At 43.5% G+C, this 23,734-nt stretch overlaps 1 protein-coding gene across 38 annotated transcripts in view; it reads left to right on the top strand.

Annotated features, from left to right (window-relative positions):
• Positions 1 to 23,734, top strand: part of NRXN1 (neurexin 1) — a 1,166,434-nt gene that overhangs the window by 519,244 nt on the left and 623,456 nt on the right. For all 38 annotated transcript variants that reach the window (XM_077334531.1, XM_077334465.1, XM_077334492.1 and 35 more), the window contains one exon: positions 6,852 to 7,235. In XM_077334531.1, coding sequence (XP_077190646.1) covers positions 6,852 to 7,235 — 384 coding nt within the window. The remainder of the gene's footprint in view (positions 1 to 6,851; positions 7,236 to 23,734) is intronic.

A 23,734-nucleotide genomic window follows, 5' to 3' on the forward strand; every position in this document is an offset into this window, starting at 1 on the left:
TCTAAACTGAAGCCACTAGAAGTGCAGGCAAGGCAGAGCAAATAAAAAGATTTTTTTTTGGGGGGGGGGAGTGGGCTAGGCACTTGTTTGCTGTCCTCCTTTAAAAAAAGCTGTCCATGGATGCAAACTTTGAAAACTACAAGGCTGAGGAAAGCATACATTGTTTCTTATGCCTTCTTTTCTCTCTTGCTCTCCTCACCATCTAATTATTCTGTGTTTGTTCCTGATCCCACCTTTCCAGCCTCATTCCTTCTATCCTGGCTGGGGAGTTTGCAAAATCGACCACCTCTGTTTTGGGTAGAGTTGCCAGCATGGGGAATGGGAAATGCATGGAGACTTTGGGAGGGTGCTGAGAGTGGGTAGAATTCCATACAGGGAGGGACCTCAATGGATTATAATGCTATGGAGTCCACCCTCTAAAGCAGCCAAGGGACCAGATCTCTGTCACCTGGAGATGAGCTGTAAAACAAGGGGATCCCCAAGTCCTTCCTGGGGACTGGCGCCTCTAACGTCAAGTTAATATTTCCCAAGAATCCTTCAAATACTGAAAGGGTATCTTTACACTTTAGATGCATTGTGATTTGTATTGATCTGTATTTGAGGTTCTAAATGTGAAATAGTTAATACATTAGGTGAACTTTTGGGCCATTCTGCACAACCGCCAATGTAGCTAAATGTAAGCGTTATTGTAAAGCACTACAAATAATAGTGACAGGTCTTGATAATGCACATGGCCATTTCTAGCGGAAAAAAGGCACTCCCACTAGCGTTGTTTTACAGTTACCCACAAGTTTCCAGTCTTGCCGGACTCGCAACAAAGGAGGCAATATTTTTCCATGCTTCTTCTCAACCCTGGCCATCAGGCAAACAGAACAGCCAATGAACTGTTGTGTTCGTGCTCCCAAAAAGCCCCTTTCTATTTAAAAACTGCTTTTTAAAAATCCAAAACACCAGTAACAACGAACATTTGTTCATTAGATGTTTCAGAAAGACCTATGATTCTATGATTCACTTCTGAATTGCTTGTGGAGGAACTTCAGCCGAAGAAGCCTCACTTATTCGTTGCTTTCACCAGTTTATGGGGGGGGGGGGAATGGTGATCGCGTTTCCGGAAGCTCGGGGGCAAGAGCTAGGGAGGGACATTCTTTCTACCGCTATATTGAGAACACACATGTCTTTTTTAGATGTGTTGCAGGTTGTTCTCAGGAGTGAAGCAGGTTTTTTAGGGGGAATCCACTTTTTACGATTCCCCGAAAAGCACTACATCGACGCACTTTTTGCGGGAGTGTTGCAGGAGTGTTGTGGATTGTGTACGATGTCGTGCATAATGTTAAAAAAATAGTGTTACACAACAGTTAGACTTCAGCAACATTAACGCTGTGCGGAATGGCTCTTAAAGTTTATGTTGTTGTAAAAAGAGAACACCAGCTGGCAACTGGACTCAGAAGCCTCCTTCCCCTGGACTATGGAACTGACTTTCATGTGACTGGGGACTTTTCTTTCCCCTATTACGCATTCTGTGAGGGTTACCCTCCTCCCCAGGTTATGGCCTTTTTGGAGTTTAGTATTATCTGAGAGAGCCTGATGCCCCATTTAATGCACTGGGGCTGTTTCCCAGGTACCATTTATTATTCTGTTCAAGGTAATAGAAATCTGAGTAATTTGTTTTGGATCAGGGTCATGGGGGAACATATAAGTTTGTTATGTCTGGAGGCTTGAGGTGGCTTTCAGTAGTCTTAGTACCATTTCTGCAAACATACAGATTACTAGTATGTATTTACTGCTATGGAACTAATTTGGGCCACTTTCAAAACACCAGAAAGAATTCTTCATTTTCAAATAAGCAATTAAGAGAATTTTGCACCAGAATTTAATAGACCAAAGAGGATTCACTGGAATATAAAGGTGGGTGTGCCAGCTGCTCTTTCATTTTCTCTCACTTAAAAAAACAAAACAAAAAAACAACAGAGCGCAACTGATAGAGGTTTAGAAATACATCTGAGCATGGATATCTTAGTTTTAGTGAGCAGACTTATGAGAACTAAATTGCTGAGATAATGAATATGATTGAAGAGGCTCATTAGCACATACCTATGGGAGATGTTTGGCTCTTCTGCTGTTACAGCACTGCCAACTTTGCATTTAAAGTAAAAGTTGGGGGGGGGGGAGAAAATCCCAGACAACAAAAAACAAAAGTCTTTGCTCTCTGTGGGATTTGCAGCATGCAAGGGCCAGGTTAATCATCGCCTCCTCAAACTGGAGTGTCATTTGAATATGTGCAAAGTCTCTTCCGTGTAGTCAGGAAAGAATCTCACCAAGGCTTCTCGCACATCCGGCTGCCATTCACTCCTTCGGGAATTGTCATTGCACGTTGGCATCAGAGAGGGAACTTATTATTCTTGTCAAACTCCAGTTGTGCTTAGCCGTGTAAACCAGATTGTATCAGCAGTTTTCAACAGCTAAGCCAGCATTTAAAGGCTAAGGAGTCATTGAGATTGTGAATTAAAGTCAGAGTTCCAGCTTAAGCGCTAGAAATTACAGGGGCAGAAAAAGGCACGTGACTGTCTGAAGAGTATATAATTAGAGGTTTAGAGTAATCATGCTCTCACTTGGAGCAGCACTTTCCAGCTAGCCATTTCAAACCCATGTTGAGGAGTGTTATCCCCTTTCCCCTTTTTTCTTCTTTGATGCCATCTAGGAGTTCCTGTGCTTATTGCAGTTTTAAATACTGTTGCTTTTTTTAATAGACGGGCCCTCATGCTTTCTAGGGAAAAACAACCCTCTGAGGATTCCTGGTCTGAATACTTTTTAAACCTAATCATAATACTCAGTCATGGGTTGATGGTACATAAAATCAAACAAAAGAGTCGTACTCTATATGGCATTCAGCCAACAAATTGACATGGTGGCCTGGATTTGCCTAATACTTTATATCAATGGATTTATGTAATGAATGCATGTATCATTTGTAGCCTGCCTTTCGCACAAATGGAAATCCAGAGCAGCTAACATTGTTCTCATCTCAATTTATTCTCACAACAAGAATGGGTGAGGAAACACAACTTCCCTGCCTAAATGGGGTGCACTCGATGGCAGCACAATCCGCTAGGAATCTGGGCGTGATCTTTGATGCCTCCCAATCAGTGGAGGTGCAGATCATGAAGATAACTCAACTGGCATCTTTCCATCTTTGCCGGGCAAAGCTACTAGCTCCTTACCTGACCCTGAAACACCTGGTCACAGTGATCCATGTGATGTCACCTCAAGGCTAAACTTCTGTAACTCACTCTGCCCTTGATCTTGATCTGGAAATTGTGATTGGTCCAGAATGCAGCGGCTGGAGTACTCTCAAGAACTTTATGGAGGGCCCACATCAGGCCAGCTTTGAAGCAACTGCACTGGCTTCCAGTTGAATTCTGGATCTGGTTTAAGGTGTTGGTTTTAACCTGTGAAGCCATATGTGCTATAGGCATAGCGTACCTGAAGGACTGTTTAACTGACTATACCCCCCAAAGAGCATTATGATGTGCCAGTGCCAACAGGCTGGTGATCCCTGGCCCAAGAGAGGTACATCTAGCCCCAACCATGGCCAGGGCATTTTTGGTCCTGGCCCCTACCTGGTGGAATGAGTGCCTAGATAAACTGTGGGCCCTGTCAGCACTAACTTAGTTCCACGGGGCCTTCAAAATGGAGCTCTTCCACCAAGCAATTGGCTAGAGCCAATGAACCCCAGGGGCAATGCAGTCTAGAATATCACCTGGATTCTCCTTCACATGGATAACCCCCCCACACCCGAAATCAGAAATTAAAATCTAAAACCGAAACTTGAACTTCTCTGACAGTACTGTAGATCAATATGGGAAATCAGTTGATTTGAGTGTTTTAATAGGTTTTAATTCTCTGTATTTATTTATTTAGGGATTTATATACCACTCCTCTTAGACATACTGCCGCAGGGCAGTTTACATAGTCTAAAACACAATAAAACTAATAAAATTAACAATATAACATTCAATAATTTTAAAAACTGCGGTCAATCACTGTTGCATCAGCCAAAAATCTCTAATACAATGTGGCTAATCAGATCTTAGAATTAGGAGGAACTGGGGGAGGGGGAATGCAAGGGAGGCTTAAGATTTGGAAGCTGTTGCTGTTGTTGTCCAGCCGGCCTCAACTGAAGGCCCAGAGGAAGAGCTCCATACTGCAGGCCCTGAGTAACTCAGAGAGTTCCAACATGGCTCTGATCTCCCTAGGGAGCTCATTCTACCAGGCACGATCCAAGGTTTATTATGGACTGATTGTATTATGGTTTGGAATGTTGAAAACTGTCCTGAGCAGGCTATGCTGGGAGGGTGTTAGATAAATTGCACAAGTACATAAATAGCCTGTGAGGTAGGTTAGTCTAAATGTATGTGACTGGCCCAAGATCATCCAGGAAGCCTCTGTGGCAGAGTGGGGATTCAGGCAAGAAGAGTTGTTTTTTATATGCCACTTTTCACCACAAGGAGTCTCAAAGCAGTTTATAGTCTCCTTCCCTTTCCTCTCTCCACAAGAGACACCTTGTGAGGTGGGTGAGGCTGAGAGAGCCCTGATATCACTGCTCAGTCAGAACAGCTTTATCAGGGCTGTGGTGAGCCCAAGGTCAGCCAGCTGGTTATATGTGGAAGAGGAGTAGGGAATCAAACCCGACTTGCCAGATTAGCTCCTAACCACTACACCAAGCTGGCAAGGGTGTTCCAAATCCTATTCTGATGCTCTAACCTTTCTATATCTTCACCATCCATACCTTGCTGACTGCTCAATTGTCCAAGACATGTAGGTGGTATGCAAATAGGTTGGGCACAGTAATTCTAGTACAACAAACAAAGCCTGAAATTGAAGATAAAGGTACTGCAATAGGAAGTATTGTTTTCATTTTCACTGGACTCTTTCATGTAAAACCTTATGGTACAATACGACAATGACTTTTGACAGCCTCACAAATTTATTTTATTTTCAGTCTCCCTTTATTTGCTTTCCTAGTATTGTTAAAAATATTTGTTGACAGCTGTAAAATCTACATAGATATAGGTGAGTAGCCATGTTGATCGGAGGCAGCAGAATAAAATTTGAGTCAAGTGGTACTTTTAAGTCCCTAAAAGTTTTGTTCTAGTTAGAACCTTTCATGTGCACCATTATTTTGTAACTGAAAAATTGTGAATGCAGACAAACGCTTATACTTTATACCTTGAATAAGCCATTTTTGGTCTTAAAGGTACCACTGGACTCAAACTTTGTTCTGTAAAATGTACGGTATCTCTATGGAATATTTTATTTCAGTAAATGAAAGACTGCTGAAATATTTGAATACAAATTCACATGACCCACAGGAAATAAAATTATACCTACCAGTTCCTCCCCTACAAGCCCCCCCCCCCACCACAGTTGCCAAATCCAGTAGGGCTCCAGGAATATGCAGCAGGGCTCCAGGAATCTGGCCTCAGCAGTGGTGGTGTCTGGGAGCTGTTTCAGACCCAGAGCTCCTTTCAGGCACCATTGTAACCTGATCCAGAGTGCTTCCCAGATTCTGCTGACACCTCTCCAGGACATAGGTAACTCCATTGTCTTGTATGAAAAGTCAACATTCTTTATTGGGGGAAGGAGTGGACTTTAACACACACCCCAATCTAATATTTTAAGGTTTCCATGTTTTTCTGCAAAACTGGGAGGGAAAAATCCTCTAAATTATCAGCGGTATATGTTTTATGCCAGTGTACCCCCAATCTCTGGATTTAAGTGTCCCCAGATTAGGCCATACTTAGCTATTAGAATATAAATTATCATCCTTAGTCCAAAGTCAAGGAAGAGATTCTGCAAAACCTGAAGATTTAGAAAGACCAGGTGTCAGCCCATTAGATTCTAGCCTGACCTTCTTTGAAGGAGTGCAGGGCAGCATGCTTGATTCTTTCCTCCCCTCTTTGTCCTCATCAGCACATTCACCTTTACAACATTATTGTGAACAGAAATAAAATGAATGTACATTTATATTGAATGGAGCTTCAGTTCTGTGCAACATAACACTGGTTTAATATTATGTCCTTTTGCCCTTCTGCAGTGCAGAAACAAACACAAAAATAGAAGTCTTCAAAATTATACTGTAATATATCAGTCCTAATATATAAAACTATATATTATTTTAGCAAACAAAAAGCTAGTTTTAAAAGGGCTTCTGCTAACTGTGAGGTTTGTGAGAACCTTTTTTTTTTTTTTGTATTGTATGACATGGAAATACTTTCCACACAATTTTGATCTCTTGGAGTTCTGAAACTGTAATTGTTTACATAGATCACTTGAGGAAATAAACAGCCATTTGAAGAAGAAGAAGAATTGGTTCTTATATGCCGCTTTTCCCTACCCGAAGGAGGCTCAAAGCAGCTTACAGTCGCCTTCCCATTCCTCCCCCCACAACAGACACCCTGTGGGGTGGGTGAGGCTGAGAGAGCCCTGATATCACTGCCCGGTCAGAACAGTTTTATCAGTGCCGTGGCGAGCCCAAGGTCACCCAGATGGTTGCATGTGGGGGAGCGCAGAATTGAACCTGGCATGCCAGATTAGAAGTCTGCACTCCTAGCCACTACACCAAACTGGCTCCCTCTGATCTCCAAATCATTCCCTTTTTTATCCATGAGTTGTGGTCTTCAGAGTTATTTGAAATTTAAGGAAAGGTAATTAATTTCCCTGGATTACATATGGAATGTATCCTAATCTGGAAAATTATCTGGACTGCATTTAAACCTGTACTCCATGTATTTGTCTTATCCTCTTTAAAATCCATGTTTATATGCTAAAATTCATGTTTTGTTCCTAAATAGGTACTATTTCTGTCAATACAATGCGTACGCCATATACTGCACCTGGAGAGAGTGAGATCTTGGATCTAGATGATGATTTATACCTTGGAGGTTTACCAGAAAACAAAGCAGGATTGGTCTTTCCAACAGAGGTCTGGACAGCACTACTCAATTATGGCTACGTGGGCTGCATTCGGGACCTGTTTATTGATGGACAAAGCAAAGACATTCGGCAAATGGCAGAGATCCAGAGCACTTCTGGGGTGAAGCCTTCATGTTCGAGAGAAACGGCAAAGCCATGTTTGAGTAATCCTTGTAAAAATAATGGCGTGTGTAGAGATGGTTGGAACAGATATGTCTGTGATTGTTCTGGTACAGGCTATCTGGGAAGGTCATGTGAGAGAGGTAGGTGATTTTTTATATACATTCAGTCTTTTTGAGAACATGTGTACAATCTAAATCCACTTGGTAGAATGAAATAGGAATGAGATGGTAACAGTGGGTGAAGGATAACATTATATATATGACACACACACATTTTTAAATGTTTCATGCATAAAAGTTCTTTCTAGGTACAAGCTAATCTAGCAGGGAATGGACTGAATTTGAAACACCAACTTTCCATTGGACAATGCCTTCCATTACAGAAAAGATTATTTATTCCTGTTTACCTGCCTATGAAAATTAGTCATTTAGCACAGTGGTCCCCAACCTTTTTATCACTGGGAACAGGTCAACGACGATTTTACTGAGGCCCGGGGGGGGGGTAGTCTTTTGCTGAGGGACATCACTGCCGCTGTCTGAAGCCCTGCTCCACTTCCATTCCCACCGGCGCCCCTGACTTCCCGCTGCCTGTTGGGGGGTGCTGCTAGCAGCAACTGCGTAGTGCCACGCCGAGGGGGAGCCCCAGCCATGGCAGCCGCTGGAGAGCATCAAAAGTGAGCCAGCGGCAGAGTGGCAGGGCAGCCCCCAAGGCAGCAGCTGGGGAGGAGGACAAGAAGGAGCTGCGGCCCGGTACCGACTGAGCGACGGACTGGTACTAGTCCCCAGACTGGGGGGACCACTGATTTAGCAGAAGGGATCCGATCTTTTTCTTTCCACTACCTCTTGAGCTGAGGCACATCTTACTCCCCTAAGAAAGAGAATGACCAGTAAAAGCTGTTGGGAGAAATGTAGTTGCCAAATGGGTTTTGTTAAGCTCTACTTTCCATTTATTTATAACAATGCCAGAATGTTCTTTGAATCCCACAAATACATCAGGGAGAAGCAGTGATGGCAAACCCCTCGATCTATCATTACTTGATGACAGTTTAGAAAGAATTCCAGGTCATCAGGGATTTGATTAGTGTGTATATCAATGTAAAACATACCTTCATGCTTCATAAGTTGAATATCCTTTTTAGCTAGTATGAACATTAAAATAACTTTATTTACGTGTTAAGAAAACATAAAATAAGGATTGTGAAAATGCTGTTCCATTTTAGTAAAATTATTTATAATTAAATATTATTAGCATTATGCTATCATATATTTATTATATTTGGGTAATACTCCAAGGGTGGAGAAACTTCATGTTATTACATAACAGTTTACTGTATTTGCTGGCATATAAGACTACTTCCCCCCCTGAAAAACATGCCTCCAAGTGGGGGGGGGGTCGTCCTATATGCCGGGTGCACTTCAGTTGGGATAGACATAGCTGCTCATACTGGCCTCCCGATGCCTGCCCACCTCATTCTACATACCATCCAGTATCATGCGGTATCCAGCTTGGCTGCGGCGGGTCATCAGCGTGGCTGCGGTGAGCATCGGAGTGACCGGCCTGTTCTGCTCCGCGGGAAACAGCGGGGCTCCACCCCCCCTTGTCTATGCAGAGCTTGCACATGCGCACTTGCGCACTAGTGCCGGTCACAGGGAGATGCAGGGGCGGGGCGGGTATATAACAAACTCTATATTTTGAGTGGAAATGTTAGGGGGTCATCTTATATGCCCAGTTGTCTTATACGCCATCAAATACAGTAATTTCTAATTAACAAACTGGCCAAATGGCAGTTAAAATAACACAAATAAAACCAAAATATAATAATTTCACATTTTAAACATTACACTTTAATAGTGCATGATAACTTGTATACCCCCCTTTTATGCTAGCTATTGCAATTCTTCTAAGGGAAATGATTTTTTTTTAAAAGACCATAATTAAGTATATCTACTAAAATATGATTAGTTATCTAAATAATCAGTAAGTTACAGTACAAATTAAACATGGACTTTTTTTACTAAAGTAGACCATATATTTAAAAAAACAGAAGTCAGATCCTGTTTATAAAATCAAACTCGGTCTCTCTAAAGGTTTTTTTTTTTTTTTGTAAATCCTTTCCTGTAAAGCCTTTGCAAAATTAAAAACATAAAATATTTATTTATGTTCAAGGAACCCTTAGGGAAATATTTTAGTGTACCAACAGTGTGAAAATTGAACCTATCACATACAGCTGAAGCTAAGATATTTCAAAGATTTTTCCCTTCCACAAGAGAAAAAATAATAATATTGCTCCCTCTCTAGCGTATTGTATTTTGGTTTGGAGGAAAGTGCAAAAATCACTTTCTGATTTCTTATTTTGGGTGCAGGAGAATGGAGCAAAGGGTTGCATTTGGAATACGGGAAGAGGGACACAGTTGCTCCCCCGCCTCATGCTCTGTTGTCCCAAATATATATTCCTGTAAAAAAAAAAACCTCAATCTCTGTAGTTGCAGGATTCCCTAACAGTACAATTTGTTAATCATATGCATCTGTATTTTAAAGGAACTGTGAGAAAATTCCTCCTTTGGCAAAACATTTAGAGAATTTTGAAAGATGGCAATGGAATAACTAAAAATAATAGTGAAATTCCTCATGGATATCCTACACATCCTTGGAGTACCATTGGATGTTTCCTGAAGTGGAATTTTTAAGCACATCTAGTTGAATAGTTAAAATAAACTACTACTACTACTAGTACTATCAATAAACACAATTGAACATATTTACATAGGGGAGGAATATAAAAATAAGTAATGAAATATAGAAATAAGAACATGCTCACCAGGAAAGAACCTAAAGAAGATCTAATGATGAATCCTCATGTGCAAGAAACACTGTACACTATTTCTTCAATGTGTTCAACAGAAAGAGTGTACTGGATTAATATGTTTTTTTAAATGTTTTTTCAATGTTTTTTTAAATATATTATTAAATCAGCAAAGTAACAAGCAATGATCTATATGAAAGATATGCTGGCAAAAAGTGAATTAGGCTCTCTGAAAAATAAATTTAAAGAGATCACCAACATGACTATGCATATTCTGTTGTTATCATACTATATGTATAGCCATTTAGAATAATTTTTTGTTATATAAGAAAAAAAGTTTTAGTACACTCAGCAACGCAAAAGTCGAAATGCAATATGAGACGGATAAAAGGTAGCTAAAAAGCTTACCGTTCCTCTCTGGAAAATGAAACAATATGTACGGTTCATAAAGATTATATTGGCATAAAGCCAAATGATTCAAATGAATGTTAGGGAAGAAAGCTTACCTGCATGATAGCATTCCTAGTTCCAAAAGGCTACAGTTGTCACAGAAGTTGTATGCAAAACAATCACAATGTGGCAATCAAGTACAGCTGTCTTGACCTGTAATGGTTAAAGGCCATATGCAATGTCACATTAGTTCCTAAAGGTCTAGAGAACTCTTTGGTGGGTTGCTCTGTCAGAACCCAGTCTGAATGAGGACCATGCCTCTTGCTCTCGTTCTGAAAAGCCGGAACAAAGTTTGAGTCCAGCAGCACCCTTAGGACCAACCAAGTTCTATTCAAGGTATAAGCTTTCGTATGCATACACATTCAGTTGCAAAAGCTTTTACCTTGAATTAAAATGTCTGGGTCTTAAAGGTGCCAGTGGACTCAAAATTTGTTCTGCTGCTTCAAGCCAACACAGCTACTTATCTGAATCTGAAAAACCAGTCACTTTTGCCCTTATCAGCACCACCACCACCCCCTCAGGAATAAATAGAGTAGGAAGGGCAGTTTTCATAGTGAATGAAAGCTTTGGCCAAAAAGCCTTCTCTTTTCAGTTCAGCACAAGTTAAGAGTATAAAATTAAATCATATTCCTATGTAGAGATTCCCAGCTTTGTATTCTAAAAGATGTATGCAAGCCTTTGGCAGAAATCCAGTTGTTTTGATGTCTCCAGATTGTTCTATTATTGGTGGACTGCAGCTGGCTGAAGGGCTAGGCTAGACTGTCAGATGAATTACAGAAATCTTTGGTTAAATATGCATAGTGTACCACCCTGTGGCAAAATGCTGCTATGACATATGGATAACATCTTTTTCTTTTAAAAAAGAGAAAAATACAGCTTTAAAAAAAAGAAGCTCTTTTCCACATATCATAGGCATTGGAGAGACTAAACAAGAATATGAAAACTTGTCCTCCCCCAATTCCTGTATCATTAAAAACAAATTTCACAAAAGGATTTGTCATGAACATTTTTGACAGACCATGGAATTCCTCCTTAGCTCATATCATTTGTTTATTTTTACTGAGTGCAGTTTGAACATTTCTTCCAAATTTAATTTTCTGGAACAGGGACCCTGATCTAGTGGGACTGATAGTAAAATGGTGCTCTCACAATGATATCTGGCTGTTTGTCCTGCCAAAATCTGTAGGCATGTTTATTCAGCTTGTGACCTACCTGTGGGTCTCTGTCTCTGGGAGAAATGGCTCTCAAAGCATTTCTCCTCCTTCCAATAATAGTTGCATCCCACATGGTCATGCATTAATATGATTTTGGGATTCTGAAAGCACAGCAGAGCTTTCATGCCACACAGAGTTATTTCTACTGCTATCCATGTTTGGTTGCTGATAAACCATTCTATTTGCCAATAGACACAATAGCATTATAATTGTGGCAAGCAGTTAAAAGGGGAGGGTTGTGCGTTCACTTCAGCAAACAAAGCAGCTTCGCAAAAAGTGAAAATTATGACAAATCTGAGAATTCTGTAAGAAGTAGCACCTGTCATTAATTCTGATGGAATTAAAGGGCATCTACAGTAGACACGGGCAAACATTCCCTTTGTTTCAGCCCTGATGGATTGGATCAAAGTCCCATCCAATTTGGCATTCTGTTTCCTGATGCAGCAAACCCAACATTTCTAGGAAGAAAAGAAGGCAACAGCCCTTCCTTCTTGTTCAAAAATACACCACATGTCAATGCAAAGGTTCTATTTAGCTGTCATGACCAATAATTGTTGACTGGAAGAAACAAAACATATCCAATGGTCAGCCAACTCCTTGACAGAGGAAGGAATCCAACAAGGTAATTCTTTTGTTATTATACATTTGAAAGTTGAAATAAAAAACCCAAAAACTTTAAATCTCACTGCAGCATCTATCTTAACCTGACCATCTGTCCCGCCTTTGGCTGGGCAGTCCTGCATTTTGGGCATTTGCCCCATGTCCTACAGCATTTTCAAAATGTCCTACTGCATTCGCATATTTCTTTTTTTAAATTAAAATGTAAAAAAACTTTTTTTTGCCCATGCGGCAGGCAGCCCACTAGACAGCCCAGGCTCAGGAGGCCCCTGCGCAGGGGCCTGGCCTCAGGAGGCCCCTGCAAAGGAGCCCAGGTTTCCCGGCCAGCTCTGCTGCCACCTTTTCCTCTAGGTGGCCTTCTCCTCCGGTCCTTCCTGCCTCCTCCAGGACCTGGCCTTGAGTCCTCCCTTGACCCGGGCTGCCACCACCCTAAGGCCAGTCAGGGAGGGAGGAGGGCTGCCGCGGCAGCACCGCATCCCACCTTGCAGGGCCAGATATCTGGTCACCTTAATCTATCTATCACATCAATATTCCATAAGGGTGGCTTTAGCAATGCAAATGGCACCATAGATTGTCAAGGAATAATATGGTATAGTTAATTGGATGGCTGGGAGCAATATGCATGATTACCCCAGACCAAAAGAGGCCCCTGAATATTAATTGCCCTGTGTGCCACCCTACCAAATGCGCATCCTTAACACGCCCGCGGCGCCATGGGTGCCGCGGACTAAATAAAGTGCTAAGCGCTTTGTGGGAGGAGTTAGGGCGGGATTAGTCCGTGATGAGGAAGGGGCCTGATTGGCCCCTTCCTCCAGACATACCATTGGCCCGGCTGATTCCCGCCCTTCCGACAAGGAAGCAACTGCGAGCTGCACGGAGCGCGGCTCGCAGTTGTTTCCTTGCTGGCAGCCTGACGCGTTGGGAGGCGCAAAGCGCCTCCCGACACGTCAGGCCACTGACCCGGGGGCTTCCTGCCCGCCGGCCAAGGGAGCCCCCAGCAGCCGCACTCTGCCCGACTGCCAGGGGCTCCCTAACCTAGTGCCCACATTGTGCCTGCCGATTGGCCCGGCCGATTCCCGCCCTTCCGACAAGGAAGCAACTGCGGCTCGCAGTTGCTTCCTTGCCGGCGAAGCGCCTCTCGCCGCGTCTGGCCGCCGGCCCAGGGAGCCCCCAGTAGCAGCGCTCCGCCCGACTGCTGGGGGCTCCCTAACCTAGCCCCCGCTGTATTAGTTGCAGCGGGCTTGATTACTAGTGCAGTAATAATATAACAAAGATATAATCATTACTTCCATCCCCAGCATGGGACCAGCAGTGTACTGTCTTCCAGTCCCTCCAGCAATGTCTGTTTCAAAGTGAGAATTACCTGACAACCACAAACTCCAATGGACCACTTCACTGGAAAATGGGATGGATACCTATGACTGAGCCACCCTAGTAATCTGTTTTCTTCATTGCTGAAGTAGTCTGGCTGTCCCACCCTGTCACAGTATAATATTTTGGCTGCTTGCTCAGCCCAGGGACCCGATGGAAGGAATGGGAGCCCCCTTTAACACAGGGGTAGTCAACCTGTGGTTCTCCAGATGTCCATGGACTACACTTCCCATGAGCCCCTGCTAGTGTTTGCTGGCAGGGGCTCATGGGAATTGTAGTCCATGAACATCTGGAGGACCACAGGTTGACTACCCCTGCTTTAACATAAAGAACTGAAATGACACTCAAGTTTTTATATTTCAAACCGGCAACATGTTTTATTCACCATAGATGTGAAATGACATGTGAAATCAGGAGTAAAACTTCTCTGGTAACTCAATATAAAGAAATTTGAGGTAAAATCAATACATGTACAGACTTTAGTTGGTATGTTTCAGGCTAAAGAAAGTTTCTTCAGCTATTCACATTACTTAAAATCTTTATGCTAAGAGGTTTTTGCTTCAATGTTTTCGAAACAGTTTAGTACAATTTCTTTGAGCATTCTTTGACTCTTTTGGTTTCAGAAGGCTGGTACACTCTTTACAGTACTCAAACCCCTTCTCTTGAAACACTTGTACAGATCTTGAGTTTTTAACTGAATCTTAAGATCTCTAAAGGCAGTTTCCAACCACAGCAGACCAGGGATCTCTGCACTCTTCAGGGCTAACTTTCCATTTGACTGGGTAAGGAAATTATCCTCTCTCTAGAAGATCTATCCCTTTCTTGGCCTGAATGGGTGCTTATCTACCCACTAACCCTTGCCAACTTCTCCCAAGTTATCTTGTGTGTGTTGAAGTGTTCTCAGTCAGCACTGTATTCCAAAACTGTTAGTATTTGACTCTTTTCAGCTGAAATCAGACTGAGTTCTCTGCAGCATCCAGTTCAGAAGTCTTTGACTGCTCAGTGATGCTAACCAATCAGATCTCCCGGAACATCCTGTAACTCAAAGCTGTCTGGCTCTGTGATGAAATAACCCTTCACAGTCCTTTACCTGTTTGTACTGCACTTCACTGGTGTAGATAGTTCTTTTATGCTGCTTATATCAACACAAATTTGTTTTTCTTTAACCCTGATGTTCATGTGAATAGAATTATAGAATCATAGAGTTGGAAGGGGCCATACAGGCCTAGTCCAACCCCCTGTTCAACGCAGGATCAGCCCTAGGCATCCTAAAGCATCCAAGAAAAGTGTGCATCCAACCTTTGCTTGAAGACTGCCAGTGAGGGGGAGCTCACCACCTCCTTAGGCAGCCTATTCCACTGCTGAACTACTCTGACTGTGAACATTTTTTCCTGATATCTAGCCTATATCGTTGTATTTGAAGTTTAAACCCATTACTGCGTGTCCTCTCCTCTGCAGCCAACAGAAACAGCATCCCGCCCTCCTCCAAGTGACAAGCTTTCAAATACTTAAAGAGGACTATCATGTCCCCTCTCAACCTCCTTTTCTCCAGGCTGAACATTCCCAAGTCCCTCAACCTATCTTCATAGGGCTTGGTCCCTTGGCCCCAGATCATCTTCGTCACTCTCCTCTGTACCCTTTCAATTTTATCTACATCCTTCTTGAAGTGAGGCCTCCAGAACTGCACACAGTATTCCAGGTGTGGTCTGACCAGTGCCGTATACAAGGGGACTATGACATCTTGTGATTTTGATGTGATGCCCCTGTTGATACAGCCCAAAATGGCATTCGCCTTTTATACTGCTGCATCACACTGCCTGCTCATGTTTAGTTTACAATCCACAAGTTCTCCAAGGTCTCGTTCACACACAGTGTTACCTAGAAGCGTATCCCCCATCCAGTAGGCATGCTTTTCATTTTTCTGACCCAGATGCAGAACTTTACACTTATCTTTATTAAATTGCATCTTGTTCTCATTTGCCCATTTTTCCATTGTGTTCAGATCTCGTTGAACTCTGTCTCTATCTTCCGGAGTATTTGCTAGTCCTCCCAATTTGGTGTCATCTGAAAACTTGATGAGTAGTCCCTCCACCCCCTTATCTAGATCATTAATAAATATGTTAAAAAGTACCAGGCTGAGCACCGAGCCCTGAGGTACCCTGCTACTCACCTCTCTCCAGTCTGATGAAACACCATTGACAACAACTCTTTGAGTGCGGTTCTCTAACCAATTCCCTATCCACTTAACTATCTGAAAATCCAGATTGCAGTCCTTCAACTTATCCATCAGAACATCATGGGGAACCTTGTCAAAAGCTTTACTAAAATCCAAGTAAACGACATCAACCGAATTTCCCCGATCCAGCAAACCTGTTACCTGGTCAAAAAAGGAAACCAGGTTGGTCTGGCAGGACCTGTTGGAGACAAATCCATGCTGACTACCTTGGATCACCAAATTGTCCTCCAGATGTTTGCAGATTGCTCCCTTAATATCTACTCCATTATCTTCCCCACAACAGAGGTCAGACTCACTGGTCTGTAGTTTCCCGGGTCATCCTTCCTCCCTTTTTTGAAGATCGGAATAATGTTTGCTCTCTTCCAGTCCTCCGGGACATCTCCAGTCCTTAAAGAGGTCCCGAAGATGATGGACAAGGGCTGTGCAAGTTCTCTGGAAAGTTCTTTGAGCACTCTCGGGTGCATTTCATCCAGACCAGGGGATTTGAACTCATTCAGTGCAGCTAAATGCCTCTCGACAACCTCTCTATCCATGTTAACCTGCCATCCCAGACACTATCCTTTGGCTATGACCATCTCTAGATGTGCCTAAACACTTTGACCTGTGGGAAAAAACAGATGTAAAATAGGCACTAAGCCTTTCTGCTTTCTCTGCATCCTCCGTTAGAGTTTGTCCATCCACACCCAACAGTGGGCCTATTGCCTCCTTTACTTTACGTTTGCTCCTCACATAACTGAAAAATCTTTTCTTGTTACAATGGGCTTCCCTAGCCAATCTTAGCTCACTCTCAGCTTTGGCCTTTCTGATGATTGATCTACAGTGCCTAGTAACCTGTAGGTACTCTTCTTTAGAGCTCTGTCCTTCCCTCCATTTCCTGAACATTTTCCTTTTCTTTCTTAGTTCCTCTTGAAGTTCTCTGTTCATCCAAATAGGCTTCTTAGAGCTCCTGCAGTGTTTTCGTCTTTCTGGGATAGTCATTGATTGAGCATGCAATAGCTCTTGTTTGAGTAGCGCCCACCCTTCACATGCTCCCTTCCCTTCCAGCATTCTCGTCCATGGTATGACACTCATCATGTCTCTGAGTTTATTAAAGTTTGCCCTACGAAAATCCAACATCCGCGTCTGGCTACAAGCTTCCTTGGCTCCCCATCTCAAAAGGAATTCTATGAGGACATGGTCACTTCCCCCTAGGGTCCCCACCTCCTTCACCTCATCCACCAACTCTTGCCTGTTGGTCAGTATTAAGTCCAGTATGGCTGAACCTCTTGTGGGTAGACTATAGGAGCTGGGACACTTCCCCTCTGACTTCATGCTTGGGGAAATCTTATCCTTGTAAGGCATGGAGAATTTACACTAGTTCCCAATCCAGATTAGAGATCCGGGAGGCTATTGCTCTTACTTAGGCTCTCAAAGTCATCAGGTATCTGCTCCCTAGTTCTTACTGCCAATTCCCAGGTCAATTTTCACTTTTTCTGTATCTTGCCCATTAAGGGTCTCATGGAACTATATAATGGGTTTCAATGACTTTTCTTTTTAAAGTCTTTTGTAATTGTCTTTTCTTAGAATGTATTCAAATGTGAAGTGGTATCGTATGGCCAAATCTTGCCAGATATCAGAAACTAAGCTGGGTTGGTACTTGGATGGGGGACCACTCTGCATAGGAAGGCAATCGAAAACCACCTCTCGATGCCTTAAAAGCTCCGTGCTGGCATCAGCATAAGTCACGTATGACGTGATAGCACATCTCTTCCCTCTTAATAAAACAGTAAGGGGTGTTGGGGTGGGCTCAGTCCGTGATGGGGAGGGGCAACAATTGGTCCCATGGTCCTGGACTGACAAGCGGAGGGGCCAGTCGGAAGGCGCGAAGCCTTACCAGGACAGACCAAAATTCCATCCAGCCAGGGGCAATCTGGAGAAATGGCTGCCAGTCTTTTCCTGACCACCAAAGGGAGAGGAGGTCAGTAGGGCTGCCGAGGGGGATGAGAACAGAGGCTGTGCCAGCCCTTTTCGCCCCAAGGCTTTCCTAAATGTCAAGTCCAACTGCAAATTGCATCAGAACCCTGACAGAGCTGGCAGGAGGCTGCAGAGTGCTCCCCCTCCCCCCCTTCAGGCCTGCTATGAAGGAACCTCTGACAGGCCCTGACTGAGGGGAGGGAGGCCTTTCCAAGAGCAACGCAGGGGAGACTGAGGGCTTTCCTTTTGAGGGGGGGGGACTTTTCCCTTCTGCCAAACAGTTGGCTGACAGGGAGGCCACAGAAAAGCCCCTTCTCATGTAAAATACTTCTCTGGCCGGGGGTTAGACACAGCCAAGCCATGTGTCTTTCTTCTTTGCCACTCCTGTTTCATCTGCAACAACCCTGTGCAGTAGGCCTTACGTCTCTCAATTCAACAACAACAGCCTGTGTGAGAGGCTTTAAATGTTTCTTCTCTACCACAATCCTGTCCAAAGTAGCCCTTTCTGCCTGGGGAGCTGATCTTTATACTCTGCAGGTGAGCTGTAATTCTAGGAGCTCTCCAGGCTCCACCTGGAGGTTAGCTACCCCTGGGTTGGACATATTCCTGGAGGTTTGGAGGTGGGACTTCAAAATCATACAATGCCTCAGAGTCCAGCCTTCAAAGGAGCCATTTTTACCTGCAGTTAGTAGGGAGTGGTGCAGGTGTGTCCCTCCTGGCCTATGGGTTAGGGCCAGCAACTGTTTGTATTCTGGGGCGCAGACAGGCAGACCAGCATCAATCCTGTGAGTCTGGAAAGTGCAGGAAGATCTAAATAAATATTTACAGCCTGAAACTGTAAATAGAGAACAAGTAAATGTCTGGAGACACATAGTAACTGAAATGACTTATTGGCCTGGCAAATAACCTGGCAAATAAAGAAACAGTATAAAAAAACCTTACTAAGGTCAAGACTGCTGTGCACAGAGAGTTTTCCTCTTAGGGTTGCCAGCTTCCCTGTGAGGCTCGCTACCCCACCTCCGTCATGTGGAGTCTGCTATTGGGAGAGAAAGGGAAGACGATTGGAAAATGCTTTGAGACACCTGAGGCCTGCTGGGTCACTGCGGCCCATTCCCAGTTCTCTCAGATCTCTCACAACCCCACATACCTCACAGGTTGACTATTGTGGAGAGACGAATGGAAAAGGTGTTTGTAAACCGCTTTGAGATTCCTTTGGGTAGTAAGCAATAGGGTACAAAAATCCATTATTCTAAGGAGCAACCATGAAAGAAGCATGTGGGCACATAACATTTTACCAACAGTGAAAACATGGGAGACAGAAGGAACAGGGTAGACACCTGTGTACTGTGACTACCCCATGTGTATTAGGGCAGAGGGGCATTTTGGTGAATGTGGCCTAATTCACACAAGAAGGGAAATGACACAGAACTGGGAGGAATTGGTTGCCATGTAATCTTCCCCTAAGAAGAGTCTCCAGGCTGATTTTCCCTTCACATATCTGAGGACATGGCTCTGGAAAGCTCATCTGTAACCACTATGCAAAAATTCCCAATGGTCAGTCCTCTCCCACACTCAACGAACATTCCACACCACAGGTTCTTGACACCCATATCTCCACACCCATACTCTAATTTGCCACCATGCCACCACAACCTCCCACACAACACACACATTCAACCCCTTACAGACTGGACAACTCCTCCCCTTCCTCTTCCCACTGCCAAGATCTAGCGCCCGTTGTATTCTTGGATACAACGGGCTTTGCCCCTAGTCAAAATGATAAAACTGAGATGCAGCCACTGAATATTTGATATTTGTTTCCAGTAAATATATTGCATCGCTGAGGGGTGCATTTATATAAACCACAAAATCAAACATGTTTCAGGGTGATTTTAATATGCATGATTATTTTTCCAACTGACATAAATAAGAGGTTCTTGCATTCGCTCATCTGTCTCTCCCCCCACCCCCATTTTAGTCTTTAAATTAGTAACCTATACAGTTATGGGCATTAATTATAGCTTTTTCTTCATCAAAATCAAATGAAGAGTTCTGTGAGTCTTTTTAACTTTTCCTCAGGAATGTAGTTGTTGACTGTAGCTGGACTTATATTCTGTGTGGAAACTTAAGAACCCATAAGGTTCCCTTTCTGTTTTATATCCTCTCTATATTTTCCATCGTTCAGTTATAACTTAAATTCATTTAAGTATATTTAACGTTTGTCTTTAATAAAAGAGGTGCCACTGAACTGTGTGTTGCCAATAATGGGCATTGTTCACTCTTTGCTTTAGCCCACAAAATGGCAGCAGTGCAGGAGGATCCACTGAAGGATGAGAGCCAAGTGGCCCCTGGTGGGCAGAGGATTTGTTGAGGCTTCGCCAGCAGTATCCCTCTGGAGCAGTGGCCCATCATGGGATTTCCCTTTAAGTTAAATGGCCTACCCACCCCTGCTATTTACCCTTCTTATAGGTGTAAAAAAAGTTGTTTAGAATTCAATTAAGGCATAGTTTTTTTTAAGTACATTATTGTAGTATTATACAAAAGAGACACAAGTATACAAGCATTATATGAAAGCTGGCAGGGTGTAGTGGTTAAGAACAGCAGACTCTGATCTGGAGAACTGGGTTCATCACTCCTCAACATGCAGTTAACTGCGTAACCTTGGGCTAGTCACAGTTCTCCTAGGGCTATTATCACACAACAGTTCTGTTAGAGCTCTCTCAGCCTCACCTACCTCACAGCATTGGCTCCAGGCTGACTACCTTCAAAGCTATTTTATCAGATGACTTTTTACAAGATTGCCATTTAAATGGTACCGTACCTTTCATGAGTAGCATGTGGATTGCTTTTGTCATAGGCCTCCGCAAGGATTTTTCTTTTTTGCTTGCTTATTTTAAATAAACAGATGTCCCTTGCATTTTTTAAATTAGGCTCCCTATTTAAAAGCAAAACCCACTGGAGTGGGAGGGAAGGTGCTGAATGTCACCAAGCAATCAAACCCCTATATGTTAACAGCTTATGGATCATGAAGTGGCACCAGTTGTAGACAAAACGTTGTGTGCATTTTTACTCCTCCTTTGGTTCTTTTGTGACCCCAGATGCATTGGAGTTATTGAAGAGTTGATTGAGTCAGATGCTGCAGTGTCCTGTGCTTATTCTGCCACAGTAAGCTGTGGCTGGGTATGCTAAAGTATAAACATCAGGATAATCACTAGATGGGTTTTATTTGTTTATATGGGAGCTCTAGCAGATGGCAGGACAGATGCCATGGCAATATAATTTGGCTTTTCTCTCTGATTTTTATTGGGCCTTGCAGTACATGATTGCCTCTTGGCAATGCCTTTTGCAGGTGTGCATTTTTTGACAGCGTAACAACAACAATGAAAGTACAATGTGCAAGGTAAAATGTATAAACATAAATTATATGGAAGAGACAGAGATGCCAGGATGTGGAATTATGCAAACTTGGCCCACGGATGAATGCCACGTGTCAGCATTTCCTATGTTACAGTATCTGAGAGGTGACAGAGGCTGTCACAGTTCTTGCATTTGCCATTTCTGCTTGTAATGCAAACTCCAAAACTTATATTAAGCAGGGCTGGCAACTGTTACATAGAATTTATTTGCTTATTTATCAATTTATCATTTAACTGATTTATTGTGTTTTCATTAACTGCATATTAATGAAAAACTCCAGTATTTTCCTTTAGGAGGATACTGCGGTTTATGTGAGCTAAATGAAGGCAGAGGTCCTGGTTTGAATCTCTCTTCTGTGTGCTCCAGACTTCTTTTTTTTCAGCCTCAGGCCCCTGTCTGCACTGAGAGAGAATAATAACCCTGAACTACTCTATAGGTTTTAATTATAGAGATAACATATATGAAAATACTTTGGAAGTGTAAAAGTATTGATGTGCTTATCAATGAATGGCCCATTATGCATGGGCCATAATGCCTGCGCTGGGGGAAATCCCCAATAATGCTCTCCGCGGCCACCAGCGTTGACGCATCCCTGCCCAGGGCTATGGAAGGCCCAAGTTAAGCAAGCGTGAGAACTTCTGCAGCTTCCTGTGTACACCGGGGGCCGGCAGAGCCTGAGGTTGGCTGGCACTGTGCATAATTGCCAGCGCCAGGTCTTTCGGCCCACCCAGCCCCGACCTGCAGTGTCCCTTCAAGAACACCGCACACCCCTGTGGGGCCCGTGGAGCCGCAGAGCTGTCCGTGTGGAGGAGGTCTGCCCCCCCACTCCCCCTGGCCCCTCTGCACCCCCCCCCCCGCCGCTTCGCTTACCTCGGCCGGCAGTGATCCGGCCCTCCTGGCCCTGGCATAAAGTGCGTGTGCTACGCTGGGGCAACCCGGTGTACACGGGGAACGGCGGGGCATTGTGCCCCGCCGCAATGGCACAGTGGCAGCATGGGGTAGCTGCCACCATGCATAAAAGGTCAATGAAAGCAACATCTCACTGTTAGGAAAGCCCACTAGGTAGTAGATTTTCATACCCTAATATAGGAGTGCACAGGAATAAAACAGCTCCACAAGGAATGAGAACTTTAAGCAATTCAGGTTTGACTTCACAAGTGAAAACTGACCCTTGCTGTTTTCAAGTGGCTAAAGTAGCCCTAGGTAAGATGAATACAGTTTATGTATTCATTCAATATCATTCATTCATGTCTTGCATTTCACCGGAAATTGGACCATTGGGACCCAAAGCAACTCACACACACACACACACACACACACAGCACAACAGTACAAAATCAGTCAACAGAAGGGAATTGGAAAGGCTTTTTAATGAAAAGCAGACCAATCACAACTCACTGACCATGTATGTTGTTGTCTGAAATGCTTGTCAGAAGATATGTGTTTGTGAGGAATAGCTTGTGAGAGGTTGGGTAACTTAGCGTAGGATTGAAATGCCTTTTCTCCCCTTAAGAACTCGAGGCAGACAAAATATAGCAAATGAAAATAATAAGTTTTGCTTTATTGTAACAGAAAGTAAAATAAAAATAGACCAACGTAGAACAGGCACACTACCAGGCTTACTGAAATGAATAGAGTCTGGGGTAGTGGTTTAATGGAAGAGATATTTACCAGCCTTGAAGAGGCAAGAGACAGAGAAAGGATGACACAACGACCAGCAAGGTGACGGGCAGTCTGGATGGATCCGAGGTTCCAGAGAGGCAATTTGACTTGCTAGGGCAGGAAATCTTATACCCTGTTGGAGTGTTGTGCATGATGGAAACTGCATGTACACAAGATGGGCTGGCCCAGGACTGAGACAAAAGGGATATGAGTCTTGATGGGTTAGGTCATGGTTCAGAATGGGTGTTAATCGCTTAGAAGAAAAACAACCATCGGGGCACAATAGGAATCTTCCAGGGACTAGCTAGTATCCAGATGGGGGACATTTCTTCTTGGCAGAGTGGCTAAAATGATTCATAGGTGTGAGACAAAGAACGGGCAATTAAGCAAACAGATGTTGCAGACCACTGATCAGCAATACAACAATGAATTGGGGGACGAGTTTGAGACGAGGTCGCAGCAGCTGCTCAGGTTTTACACAGTGTCTTCTGCCAAGCTGAAGTGCGTAGAAAATGGCAGTCTGGCCAGGCCTGTTTCCAGGCTGACAAGAGTGCATGGTGTCTGGCTTTGCTTAAGCCTAGATGGAAGGTAGCTTCCATGGGTAGTTGGGCACTGTGTTCCGGTTCAGTGATGAGGGGTTCCATCATACATAATGATAACCTACCCATAGCCAAACATTGATGATAACCTACCCATAGCCAAACAGTAAAAAACAACAAGAGACTTATTGAGTCCCTGGTATACTTCCATAAACAGCTGCTAAGCTGTGTTTAGCTTGGTGAGTTGCAAGTGTAACTGCATATAGAGGGTGACAGAAGAAGTGCAGTTCAGTGAGCGAATATCTGCCTTACTTGCAAAAAGTCCCGGCTTCAGTCCCTGACACCACCTATAAAAAAGTTCAGGTAGTAGCTGTCT

Source organism: Paroedura picta, chromosome 1 (genome assembly GCF_049243985.1).
Source record: "Paroedura picta isolate Pp20150507F chromosome 1, Ppicta_v3.0, whole genome shotgun sequence".
In the NCBI taxonomy this organism is placed as follows: Eukaryota; Metazoa; Chordata; class Lepidosauria; order Squamata; family Gekkonidae; genus Paroedura; species Paroedura picta.